At 37.1% G+C, this 14,579-nt stretch overlaps 1 protein-coding gene across 7 annotated transcripts in view; it reads right to left on the reverse strand.

The window, feature by feature from the left end:
• ATE1 (arginyltransferase 1) overlaps positions 1–14,579 on the reverse strand; it is a 147,487-nt gene that overhangs the window by 106,507 nt on the left and 26,401 nt on the right. For 5 of the 7 annotated variants that reach the window (XM_067561343.1, XM_067561346.1, XM_067561341.1 and 2 more), the window contains exon 7: positions 13,478–13,606. In XM_067561343.1, coding sequence (XP_067417444.1) covers positions 13,478–13,606 — 129 coding nt within the window. Of the gene's footprint in view, positions 1–12,265; positions 12,395–13,477; positions 13,607–14,579 lie in introns of all 7 variants that reach the window. The other 2 variants (XM_067561344.1, XM_067561342.1) reach the window with 1 other exon arrangement.

Genomic DNA, 14,579 nt, shown 5'->3' on the forward strand with positions numbered 1-14,579 from the left:
GTATCACATTATATTTAAAAACTATGAATATCCACCACCCCAGTAAAGTTTCAAACACAAATATTAACTATTTTGTGGGTACACTTTCTCAATCCAAACAGGCAGGGTAAATTTTCAAAGGAATATACAGGGCTTTAGCTATGGTGATTATTGAAAGTCATGCAATCAGCTTCAACAATGGAACTCTACAGACAATCATATACGAGACACCCACAGATCACCACACCTACCTTCACAGATCCAGTAACCACCCCAAACACACCAAGAAATCTGGTATCTACACCTAGGCACTCAGATACCACAGAATATGCTCAGAGGAGAAAGTCCAGGATATACCTTAACACACACAAAACCACCTTCAAATAAGGACACTCTACCACAGAAGTAGATCGCATCATGGAATGAGCCACCCAAATACTCCGAGAAAACGTGCTTCAATACAGAAATAAAAACACCTCTGACTGAACACCCCTCATGTGCATACCACCCCACACTGACATACCACCCCATACTGGAACCCATGTGGGGTACAGGACGACAATCCATATTCAATGGAAACCCCATCCTGAAAAAAATCTTTCCTGAACCCCCACTTCTGGCCTACAAACATCCCCCCAACTTCTCCAAGATCATCATCAGAAGCAAGCTCCCCACAGACCAGGACACACGAACTCAGACACACTGGACTCTGCCAGAACAACAGATGCAAAACCTGCAAGACATCTCCATTGCTACAATGATGAACAACCCGCACAACACACCTTTCAAGATCCATGGATCCTACACATCTATCACAACATGTGGCGTACCTCATCCAGTGCACTAAATGCCCCAACAACTATGTGGGTGAAACCAAACAATCATTACACTCTCGAATGAACTCACATAGGAAAATGATAAGACAAAAACACCATGTCAGCCTAGGGTGAACACTTTTCACAAAGTGATCACTCTATATCTGACCTACCAGTCCATAACCTCAAAGGAAACCTGCACAACACTTTCAAAAGACAAGCCTCGGAACTTAATTTCATTACTGTGCTAGACACTAAAAATCCTGGACTGAACAGACACACTGGATTTATGACTTATTACAACAATCTGTAACCCACTAAAACCAGCTTTTCGTATTATGACTGCAGAGGTGCTAATGGAGCTACTTTACCTAAATGGGCGCTTAGAATATGTGCTAACTATTTATGCTAAACAATCTGTTCTACCTTGCATTTTGCTGTGATGCTTGGAGTACCTTTCCGTGTGGCTCGAAAACTTGTCTCTGTCACCCATAAAAGTTGGTCCAATAAAAGATATTATCTCACCCACATTGTCTCTAATATCCTGGCACTGACATGGCTACAACTACACTGCAACAACAACAGGAGACACATGAATAAATCATTATGCGCCACCTGAACACTTTTGCCCTAAATTGCCCTAAATTTTATTCTGATTCACAATTTTTTTTTTTAATAAGAAGTCAACAAACACCACACAACAAGACCCATACCAGGAAGTCATAGCCATAAGGTTCTACTCTGTCCTCTGACCTCTCCTGGATTCCGCATGGAAATTTCCAAAGGCTCTCTCTTCCTAATCCATCTGAAAAGAGCCACTCATAACCTTTCCCCTGAGCACACGCATAAGCAAAGCTGTAAAGTGGCATTAACTCCCTGTTCTCTTGGACCAGGTAGTGCACATACACTTGGCCACATCCTTCTGTTTGGTGTTGAAATTATAACTAGTAAACAAAAGAAAATTTTGCATTGTATATTTTGATATTCTGCTAACATTCCCTAGCAAAGCCACAAGAACTGAGGAAACTCATTGCTCTAGATCACATTGGAAAGTAATATGTTATTGAATTGTAGTGTGTTTTTGGATACCAGTTGACTTAACTCATTTATCAGGAGGATCAAGAGGGGAGGAGTGAATAAGTTAAATGAGTCGGCCAAATCTAATTCAATTATAAATCAAACAATATCGTTATACTGGTTTCTCATAATGGTAATATGGTTGTCTGCTCGCAATAGATGGACAGTGATTATTTACTCTTTCCTAGCAACTACCTATCATTTTCCTAGTCTCTGTAGCTCAGAGGCAAGTTCTGAAATGTATGTATTGGAAGCCACTGAATGTCTTTCTGAGATGAATAAAAATAAGGAGGTGACAATATCATACTTTAAATGTAGTTTTCAGTGAATGATTTATCTGAGTTTGACCTCATCTTGATTTCTAAATACACAGTTGTGTATTGGTTAAAACAAAGAAGCCAACATTTTCATATAAATAATTTAAATGTATGCAAAGTTTATAGTAGTTTACTGCAGAAAATTAAAATTAATGGTCCTAAGAAAAATAGAGTTCATTTTAACAAAATAAAAAATAAAAAAAACCCACAGGTGAAAATTACTCACATCTCCAAATAATATCACAAATTCATAAACCACATAATCCACATCTTCCTAGTCACGCAAGCACAAAGGCAAATATAAATGTGTAAATCTAAAAAGATTTCAAAACACAATCAGTGGACAAAATTCCGTTTACTACAGTTTGTTTGAACAGCTATGATATTCTTGATCTGATGGTAATCTGTATAATTCATGTTTTAAATAAGTGTATTCATCTGACCGCAAAAGAAAAATAATCAATAATTTTTTAAAACTTGTTTAATGGACAGTCGCACAAAATCCATTACAGTTCACTATTTATGCTCAAGTTCTCCAAAATATACATTGCAAAGAAACACTTTCGGTCAGTGAATGGAACACCATGTTAAATTGCTATTCATTAAAGAAGTCACATCTATACTTACTTTTTCCTACCCTTAGTAATTTCTCCTCTTACTTTATGGCTTGAATCATTTCCTTTGGCTTACCAAACCCACATCACCACCACCCAAGTGGAGTACAAATAAGCAAATAATTTTGGTAAGTCTGTACATAAATCCTTGCAGCACTGATTTCATTAGCATCTTTCTACATACTAAAAGATACAATTATACTCTTTCACTGCTTAAGCAAGAAAAACAAAAGTTAAAGCCTGATGCAGTAGTAGAATTGGGATACGAGGAGTGGAGGCAAACCCTATATTCACGCTGCCTAACACTTTCCATTATTTTAAGAGCTCTATCTCCACCATCATTTGCAGCAGGAACTTGAAATTTGGTGGGATGATAGTCCTGCAGTCAGAACGGAGACTTATGTTATCCCCCTTAAAATCCATTCAGATTTAATTGCATTACAAATGGTCAAATATCACCATTTCCGGTCTGTATTTTCTGAGTAGAGCTTGCTAGAGACTTAATGCTAAAGTTTCTGAACATTCAACATCCTACAATTGCACATAATACAATTTTTCCTTTTTAAAATTACCTAGGAAATAATATACAAAAAAACTATGTGAAAAGAAAGTTAAGATTGAAAAGTCAAACACTCAAAAGCCAGGAAATACCAGAATTATGGCCACCCAGCAACACTAATTCTGGCCCTTTGTGTGTAGGGCTGGGCTGAAATTTTCCTACAGAATGTTTTTCCATTGAAAAACACTGCTTCATCAAAAGCATGGGTTTTGAGGAAACGTGTTGTCTTTTAAAAAAATTCAGTTAGAAATTAAAAATGAAAGAAAAGCATTTTATAAGGTCAATATATTCCATTTCAACCTTTTTTAAATGTTTTGATTTTCCATTTTGAAATTACTTTTGCTTCAGTTTGTTTCATATTATAATATAACATGAACAAAGTCAAAAACAGAAAGAAATGTTTAGATTTTGTCAAAACAAAATGTCCTGATCAACCTGAAATGCATTTTTTTTTTTCTAATTTAGGCATTTCAAAAATCTTGGTTTTCTTCCAGAAATTTCTAATTTGCTATACTTGCCCCCCAAAGCAAAAAATCCAGTTTACATGCACACTTCTATTTATATATTATGCAGTGAGAGTTTTCAAACCACATGGCTTTTTCCCTACCCGATCCTTGTTTCATTCACTCCATTAGAATGAACTCCTAGAGGGCAGACCTTGGGTAGTTAAGACTTCACATACTAACATCAACACCTGAATTGCACCTGGAAGCAAAGAAGTGGCCATTGCAATCTTAGAAGCACTGGAGTAGCATACGCTACACATGGCTAACATCTCTAAGCAGGTGGTCAGTGCTTTCTGTAACTTTAGAGTGGTCTTCCAAGAATAGCGCAATTTACGGTAAACAAATCTAGACAAAGGGAATAATTAATAGATCCAAGATCTATATGCAAAATAGTTGCAGTTTTCAAGTCAAGATAAACACGCAGAAGAAAAAAAATTTTGTTGGCAATTAAAGCGTCTTCAGATTCCAGGAGAAACTGAGTTCTCAAAAGTATTCCTAGAATATGATGGCATTTTTGGCAAAGGGCAGGCACGCTCCAAAGCAACCATTTTTTCTGTCCACCACTCAGAACAGATCTAAAGATTTTGAAGTAGATATTATAAAGAAGGAAATGTCTTCAGCTACAGAACCAACCACAACATAACATTTTCAATACTTCGTCACAATAAGTGGGGCTTGGAACTGGATTACCTCCAGCGCATCTGTTATGACGACACATGGAAATTGTATCGATAGCTGTTGACAGCAAACATTCAAAATCCAATAGAACAGTACTCTTAGGCAAAGCCTGAAACTAACTTGAGTCCAACAAAGTGACATATCATTTAGACAGTATTTTTAACTGAAAGAAGGAAAGAAAGTTGATTTACAGCAAACTTACTAAACAATGCATATATGGAAACATAATATCAATTAATCAATCACTTATCAATGTATCATTAATAAATGGGAAAAAATATACTATCTTAGCATAATCTTTACAAAAAGGTGAGCTAATTTAACGCCAGTGTTACAGCCATGAATAGGGTGTAACAAATCATCATGTAACAAGCAAAACTAAGGCCTTGTATGGGTGATCGTATGTGCTGTTTATACAACAGTTTAGAAAACAAATAAAAAGGGATGTTGAGCAAAATACTTATGAAATACAATGGACTGAATGGCTGCTACTTTTTGAAATAATTGCTATTTTGATATTTGTACATTAACTATTTCAAAAGTTCAATTAAATAGTGAAAACATTTATCTGAGTGAGCCCTCTATTGTGTGTGTATATGAATAAGAGGCAGAAGAGAAAACCATTACAAGTTTTAGTGCATTCAGTGCACAGAAGACAAAATTATTTATCATTTAGTTTACTACTGAAACTCAGAGGAAGGAAGTTGATATGAATTTAAGTACACAAAACAAGGAAATGAAAACCGAAATTTGAAAGTGGCAAAGAAGCAAGTATTTTTGCATGGGGAAGAATACAGTGAGATGGTGAAGGGAAAGTTAATCAAACAGGAAAGTTTTACCATGATTACAATTGATAGAGAGATAAAGAGATGTATGGCATTTCAAAAATGAAAGTGACCTGAGTAATTTAAACTAAGTGCTCAAGTCAATGGGACTGGAATGTGCTCAGACCCCTCCCAGATCCTAACTTGTATTACAGCAGTCATCTCAGCAGATTTGTCATCAGCCAGGTGAAGAGCTGGTAGCCCACTGTCAAGTAAGTCAGCAGGCATTTGGCAAGGCTATGCAACAGTCTGAAGCTGACCACATCCAAATTGTGGGTTGTTAGAGAAACCCCATTTGAAGAGATTGGCCACATAATTGTCTTGTCCTGTTCGAAACCTGTTCACAGATGACCACAGATGCCTTGGCAGGTCAAACTCTGGTGGGTAGATAGTTGGATTGGTCATGAGAGAGTATAGCAGTACTCAAGGACTATGATCAGTTTGGCTCTGTTGTGCTAGGTACTCTACAAACACAGGGAGTTTAAAAAAAATGTAGAGCCCCTGCCTGTAGAGTTTAAAATCCATGACCTGATCCTGCAAACACTTATTCGTGTGCTTAACTCTACCACTGAGTTGTTGCTTTGATTTCAACGAGATTACTCAGGATAATATAGTTAAACACATGTGTAAATGTTTGCAGAATTGGGGCTTAAATTAACATAAGGTACAAGAAGATATTTGGTAGCCAAGTTGTATAGCTAGGTGGGACAGAGCCAGGTCAGAATAGGACTGGCAGGTGGAGAGTCAATGAAGATTCTTCCGTTCAGTTTTGGTTCAAAATAAGTGTGGTAACCTTACAAGGAGAATGGCAATCTCAGAAGTAAAACCAAGAAGTAAAGTTGTCACCAAGATTGTGTGGAAAAATGCTGCCAGAGGGGCTAAAAGACTGCAGTTTCCAGACCATTGCTGAATAATGGAAGGCCAGAAACAAAATACTGTAGTTGGCAACTGAGAAAAGGTTAGAGAGAAAAGGAGTGACAGATTTTAGATGGTTCAGTAGAAATGGATTGGCAGTGGCGGTGAGCAAAAGACAAAGCTATGAGACATAACATCAGAATGTTTTTTAAAAAGTTTACTGGCTCTCTTGATTTTCCTTTAAGATCTACATGTAATATAGATATACTACCATAATTTTGTAGTCTTTTACAAATCTATTGGAGATTAATATCCAAAATTAATTATACATTAATGGAAACATGAAATTAGCAACATATATAATCTATGAGTCTTTTGCTACAAGTGGAGCTCAGTCTTGCAACTATATTAGCTATGAATTTGCATAAATCATGTAATCCTAACATTTGGGAACCAAAAAGAGACTGTCTTGCACTTGTAGAACGTAAACAATTTTTTTTTTAAAGGGAAAATCTTGACTGCCAGATGAAACAGACAATACCAACACACAGCTTTCTTCTGTTCAATTTTTTTCAGCCAATTTTTACTAGTAACTAGTAACTTAACTTGATTGAACAAACTGGCATTTTTCTTAAGGGAATTGTGTTAGTCTTGTGGTTCTACTGTTGTTGCACAGAGCAGGAAGACAGAGCGGCAGTTTACAGGCTACTAAAGAAATTGTTTCTTGGGAAAGCAAAGCTTGTATTTTAAATTTTAAAAGAAATACTTTATTCTCTAATATTTCTCCTAATAGTTAATAAAGCACACTAACTTCCCATTCAGAATACTGTTGTTTATTCTCTCTTGTGCATGTGCTCGGGCCTGGGCAGGAGCGCGCACGGATGCACAGCAAAAATATCACACTGAATAGCCATAGTTTTGGAAACATGCCACATATTAAATCAAGGTTAAAAAAAAACCCAATGTCAACTAGCTCCTGAGGTAGCTTTTTAAACTCAGTGTCAAACTTGTTTAAAAAAAAATCTAGCAATAATGTCTTTAAAAAACATCCTTTATTATATCACAATAAAGGAACTCATGGCACACGAGATTTTTATACCTGCTTTTGCCATTTTTTCCAGTCTTAAGCAAGTGCACAAGAGTGAGGATTCTGTAATCAATTGGCTGATGTGTAGGTGTGCTATTCTGTTCTACTGGCCACAATAAGTTTCACTCACATACTACTCCTGGGGGAATTCTACACCAAAAAATTAAAAACTCTGCACACAGTATTTTAAAATTCTGTAAAATTCTGCATATTTTATTTATCAAAACAACACAATACAATTACACTGGTTTCAATTATTTTGGTAATTTATTTCAAAATACCTGTCAGCAAGTATGTCTGTAACAAGACAGACAACAAAAAAGATTCCCCCAGGAGTAGAGTTGAAGAAAGCTCTAAGACAATCCAGTTCCTGTTCCTTGGTTATGCTTTCGTCAGGCCCCTCAGTCTGGGTGTGTCACACTTGCCAGCTGGTCACATCATGGGGGAAAACTGTGACCCTCCAGTCTCAGACATCCATAGCCCCTCCTGCCCAGAACCCAGCTGTGGGGTGCCCACCAGCCCAGACACCTGGCATCCCCACCCATGCCCCAGAGCCCAGCCACAGGGCACCCACTAGTCCGGACACCTGCACCCTCTGCCCCACACAGCCCAGCCGCAGGGCACCCCTCCCCAAGCCCAGATATCTGCACCCCCTATCCTCAAAGCCCAGGGATCCAGAGAAAGAAAGTGTGATGCTGGGTTCGGAGCTTGTAGAGTTTCCTACATGCTGCCTCCTTCCTTCAGGATGTGCCAGGAACCACAGCTGCCCAGAATCCTTCAGCTCCTCCCCCCTCCCGCACACAGTTTTCTGTATTTGCAAGCAAGCAAGCCAGGTTCTGCTGGGTCCAGCAGCCCCAGTGGTGGTCAGCAGCTCTCCAGCACCAATTCTGTAGGGAAAAATGAAATTCTACGCAGATCATTAATTCTGTGCAAATTGTACATTACACAGTGGCGCAGATTTCCCCCAGGAGTAACACACTGCCCTCAAATCCTGCATGAAATACTCACTACCTATTAAAGCCAGATACACAATTTATCTTTTCAAATTAGCCCAGCTACACATACTGGAAGAGAGAGAGTTGACTATATCAAACACCATAAAAGCCGATGGGAAAGGGTCAGTTTATTAAACTCTGCAAAATCATCCAAAGTTTATACATCAATTCATATCCAGTTCAACAAATGAAATTTCAAGGACTGTGCCCACAGGGGAAGAGCTAGAGATCATTTTCCCAGATGTCCAGAAAAACATTTTATCAGGCGTGTCAATATCAATCTGATTCCATCTGCAATAGTACCTCAATCAATAAGTCTCACTATTAACCATATTCTCAATGAGCACTTCCAATCTTTCTTCCAGTACCAGTAAGTTTTTCCTTTTAGATAATGAAGTCCATTGTTGAAAACTGAGATTTTGATTCTCCAAATCCTTGTGATCTATGGTGAAGAGGAACCTTGAGGACGTGCTCTGGGATGAGCATATTACTCATAAAATGAACAAACTAGGACCAACCCATAGGGAGTTTTACAATCTTTGTGAACATTTCCTTCAATTACAGCTGGGAAGGGTATTGAGTTGAATCACTGCAGTGGTTAGACATGCTTGTCTAGGAATAAGAAACGTACCAAAAAAGAAAGCCTGTTCTGACAGTAAACAAGCAAACCACTTCCACCAACCACCTCCCAGTATCTCAGTTACTCCAACTTAAAATAGGAATAATTATATTTCCCTTTCTTTGTAAAACAGTTTGAGAGGTATGAATGAAAGGCGGTATTATAGGTATTTTTAGCTGACCATGGTCAGAAAGGAAATTAAACTGAACATTCTAGAGGGCACTGAACATTGGTCTCAGAATGGGACTAAACAGCCAGTGCTTCAAAAAGTCTGAGAGCTAGGAATGTTAAATCCATGCTACAGGAAATCCAGTCAATATGATATTCTTAGAGAAGGCTCATTATCCCCTTTCTCACTTGACACCCAGATGGAAAGGTACGTGTTCTCATCTTAAACCTTCATGGAAGTGAATGTTCTGTCACATTAGCAGTATTCAGCTTCACAGATTAATAGTTTTGTTAACTACTTTACAACTTTCATCTTCAGTTTTTTCTGTCAGTTACAAAATAATTTTATTCCTAAAACTGCCTTCTGCTGCAATGAGAGAGAAATATTTGAGCTGGGGGGGGGAGGGGGAAGAATCAATGTGAGTACACAGTATATACCTATGACAACATTTTAGGATCGCCTTCCCAAAAAAGCATGTGAATGTGTCCCATAATTTTTTTCCAGAGGTTGGTTTCTGAACTGGAACCCAAACATACTCCAAATATGTGAACTGTGGTACTCTCTTGGAGAAAGATTATCCCCTACACCCATATGTGCTATAATACCTAGATAAGACATAAATGTTTGAATTAGGGGTAAAATACAGACTTCATTCTGAATTACCTAATTCAGATTGGTTTAAAACCAACCCACTGTTGTGGCTGTCCTGATAAAAGGTCTTGTGCAGGGTAGAGATAATTAATTCTACATTCACTGAAAGAAGTGCCTGGCTCCAGAAAGTGCTTTTTAAATGCCTGAATGATTTATTAAAGAAATAGATACAAAGGAAAGGAGAAGGTGTTTTTAAGAGCTCTTAAACTCTTTTATGTTGTGATTTCCATATTCTCCCACAAGTGACTCAGACCAAGGACTTCAGGAGATACCCTCCTTATCCCACATAGTCTGAAAAATTTAGTGGCTTCTAATATATATCAAACAGTATGCAGAATCAACTTTCTGGACTATTTCCTCCAGGAAACAAAACAAAACCCTCTCAGTTTAAGGCCAGTGTCCGAACACTGGTTCCTGCCATGTTTGTTGGTTCCTACCACATGACAACAAAGTCAGGGCACACATAAAAGGCAACTGGTGTGGTTACACAACATCTTGCATTTTTCCTACCCACTTGATTGGTCACCCTGCTTTGCCTCATTGAATATTAACATGGATCAAAAAATCTTAAGGGCCAAAACAATTCCCAAAATGACTTTTACCAAAGAAGACTTATTAATGCTTTCCAAGGGCCTGATACAAGGTCATTAGAATCAATAGTACTTCCATTCACTTCAGTGAGCTTTGGATAAGGCTCTAGGTCTTTCTTCCCAAGCAAGGAACTATACTCAGCCTAAATACTCAAGGTGTCAAGAAAAAGAACGATAAAAACATTCAAATGGAGCACATTACACTGCATTTCTACACAAGGACAAGGAAGAGGAAGAAGGTGGTAAGAAGTTAGCCTCCTGAATCACCGGCAGTTATTCTTGGAAATCCACCTTCCTTCCAATCTGAAATTCAAATAAATGCCTCATAGCACTTTTTACGTCTTGAGATATGAATAATAGGGTTCCTACCATGCCATTGTTGTTTTCAGGTCTCCTGTCTTAAAATTAATAAATGGAGCCCACAGTCATCAAAGTCTATACCAGACCTCTCACATCGGTCCAAAGAGCTGCCAAGTCTCATCTCATCCCCCATTCCTGATCCCGAATTCAAAGATGAACTGCAAATCAAATAGCTATTTTGATTTTGTCCTTTATGGCTTCTTTATGATATGAAGACTGTCTCATTTATTTTTTAATGTAAAGAATAAGGAAAAATTAAAAGTAGCAGGTCCTCATCTCTGTTAGACTCTGCATCAGCAAGATTCTACCCCAAGCAAGAACAATTTCAAGATCTAACCACCATTAAGAAAGCTAAATCCTGAGATGAATATTACTAACAATCCAAATTAGACCTCCTCCGCAGTATTGCTTTCCATGGTTTGCTGTGAAATAAGCTAAATTTATGCTGGTGAAAGGAATGACTAAACATTATCATCTTCTTCAGATTTCACTATGTTTGGAACGATAATAAAACCATGTTATCAAATGAAGTGAAAAAATCAGAGTTCATGACTTTACAGTCCAGTGTTTTAGACATCCTTTAGAAAAGCCACTCTGACCTCCCTTAAATCTTTTTGAAACTTTTGTACTGAAAAAAAAAAATGAGAAAATTATTGTATGATTTATTATTCCAAGTGGAAAGCAACCAGGAGTTACCAGATACCACCTCTGCCGATATAAACATTATTCCTAAGAATGAAGTGTTCTAGCTAAGTATAACTTTGGAAGACATTTTTGACTAGATAAGGGATATATATTAACTTTATACCTGTGCCCAATGGGAAAGAGAACTAGATTACAAGACACAAATTCTGTCAAGTTTGCTAGCTAAAGTTTAGTGTCATCTCTCAGAAAATCACAGATGATATCTTTGGTTAGGCTAGGATTAGAATCCGATAAACATTTTTTGAGTTTAAAAAGCAAGCTTCTTCACAGTCTTTGTATTCTTGTTGAGTGTGGAAACACCAGTCTGTAGCATATTCTTAAACCTAATTTGGCTTTTTCAGTGGAAAAAACTACAGATGATGTCCTTAGCAATGTATTGCAAACTAAACAGAGATGTTAAAAAAAGAAGCTGTAAAAAGAAGCAACATCACATCGAAATAGAGAGAGCATCTGAAATGTATAAAATTGTCACAGCTACCAAACAGTATCCTGAACCCAACACATTTTCTAACTCAAAGAATATTTAGTCATTAATCACCACATTGCTATTCACTGTAGATGTCAGTCTCTAATTTCCTTAATTAAACCATTTACAACTGCGCTATTTAATTGCTGGTGTCAGTATTTTTTTTTTTTTTTTTGGTTATGATTGCAACAACATATCCAGATTCTCTCCAATTGAGAAATTTTCCTCTGAGCTGAAATCTGGCACAGGTTTATTTAATGCAACAATACTTTGTTTTCCTTCCCAAATTGTAGTAGCAGTAGTTTTCAGTGCTTAGACCAGTTCAAAGGTATATCCTTTGCTATCACTTATCTGAACATCATTAAAAAAATAGGTAAAGGTGCATGCAGTGAACTGTACCTCATACTCGCCACATTCAGAAGGTGTATCCTTGTGTATAGCCATCTGATACTTGGCAAATAAAGTAGCTGACTGGCTGAAGGATGATTTGAATTGTGGGTCCTCAAAGGAGACAGGTACTAACCTAACCTTCAGAGCAAGGAAAATACAAGCAAAATATTTAAGTGCAACTAATCAGATATATGCTCCTGAAGGTAAGGTTAGTGGATGATCTCCTCATAGCCATTTCAAAGCTTCAGCCATATCTTAAATGGGGTAAAGGAAGTAAACCTCATCAAGTGATAAAGTGTATTAAATCTTAAAGAATTAATTGTGATATTTATTAAATTATGATAGATATTTTAAATTAGAATTTACATAATGCTGACATATCCCAGGCACTAGTCTATTCTGCCCTTTTATCCTTTGGTAATATGAACAGTGCAACAGAACACCAACCCATTTTATTTTTATTGCACAGTTCAGAGAGTGGTTCAGAGGCACATCCCTATTTAAGTTGGTTTGATTGTCTTCCTTTTAGCGATTATATAAACTTGCTACATAAGCTTCCCGCCCCACCACCACCACCACTCAATGTTTGTTTAGTCTCACAGAGAAATAATATACCTGGCAAGTTTAAGTTCATTATGTGAAATAGTGACATGTAATTTAACTGGAATGTATTGGTTTTTTTTTTAAAAATGGGTTTAAATTATAAGTAGCAAAAAGCTTTATGCAAACTCCTGTAAACCCTGAACAGGCAATGTTTTGCATGTGATAATTATTACACACACATTTTGCTTGCCTTCCTCATGTAAGAACTCGCATCTAAATCCATGAAACTATACTTCAGGATTTACCCCTCAAGAGCTTAATATTTATACGGCCCTCATCATATTAGTAACTGAGTGTCTCTCATGGTCCATTTCTCTTGCTCCCCTGTGGCTTTACTGTACAGTTCTTCCAAATTTTCTGTGCCATGCTCATTTCTTCATTTTTCTTGTCTGCAATAAAGATTACATATTTGTGGCACCTACAGTAAGATACTAAAAACACCTTGCACTTCCAGGATGTTGGTTTGATTTAATTCACCATGATTTTACATGATTCCATTTGAGTTACATGTATATAATGGATATAAAATCCACATTTATTTCTCACAGAATCCATCCAAGACATAAAAAATGGAGGGGAAGTTGAGGTTTTGCATGAAATTATACTTGGCCTTCTGACCTGACTTATGGTTGGTTTATCAGGTGGGTCCTTGTGAATAGTCATCTGGTAACGTTTATAGACCTGGTAAGACTCCTGAAATGTGGCTTTGAACTGGCAACTTGGTGGAGATGATCTCACAACCCTCACCTTCAGAAGAAGTTAAAGACAGATTCATTATTGCACAATTACATACATATATAAAAACTGATGAAAGAGAAATTCTGACTTTCTGCAAAACAGATCACAGTTAAAATATAAAACTTCAAAGTATAATTAATAAATCAGGCTTCAACCTTTCAATTTTTTTCAGATATTAGTTAGCTAAAACATTCTACCATGTATCAGATTAATGAAGGTTTTCTTTTAGTCTCACTGCATGAAACCTGAGTTTTTCAAAGTATGAATTTTAAGGTAACTAAGCCCTTACATTAGAAATATACAAATACTGTTCAACATTTAATAAGCCAATAAGTGAAATGCAAGACATTAATTGATCTCCATTATTTTAAAATGTGCTTTTACTGTAGTCTCACATCATGATGAAAAATTCTAAAGGCACTTAAGTCCTTGGAAGTCTAAACTCCACACTTTTTGGAGGAAGACCACCCTTCCACTGTGATCATCACATGGAACAGTTAAACCTTTTCCTAATTAAAAGGAGAAGGAGAGAGGATTCAGAGAAATGTAGAATTGGAAGGGACCTTGACAGGTCATCTGATCTAGACCTCTACACTGACACACAACTAAGTATTATCTAGACTATCCCTGAAAAGCGCTTGTCTAACCTGTTCTTAAAAACCTCCACTGAGGGAAATTTCACAACCTCCCTAGGTAATTTGTTCCAGTGCTTAACTACTCTTACAGTTAGGAAGTTTTCCTAATGTCCAACCTAAACTTCCCTTGCTGCAATTTAAGTCCATCGCTGCTTGTCCTATCCTCAGAGGTTAAGGAGAGCAATTTTTCTCTCTCCTCTTCGTAACAACTTTTTAGATATTTGAAAAAATGTTATGTCTCCCCTCCATTTTTTCTTCTCCAGACTAAACAAACCCAATTTTTTCAGTCTTTCCTCATAGGTCATGTTTTCTTTAATCATTTTTGTTGCTCTTCCAATTTGTCTGCA

Source organism: Emydura macquarii, unplaced genomic scaffold (assembly GCF_026122565.2).
Source record: "Emydura macquarii macquarii isolate MOO-44397 ecotype Brisbane River unplaced genomic scaffold, CSIRO-AGI_Emac_v2 contig_2372, whole genome shotgun sequence".
Lineage (NCBI taxonomy): Eukaryota > Metazoa > Chordata > Testudines > Chelidae > Emydura > Emydura macquarii.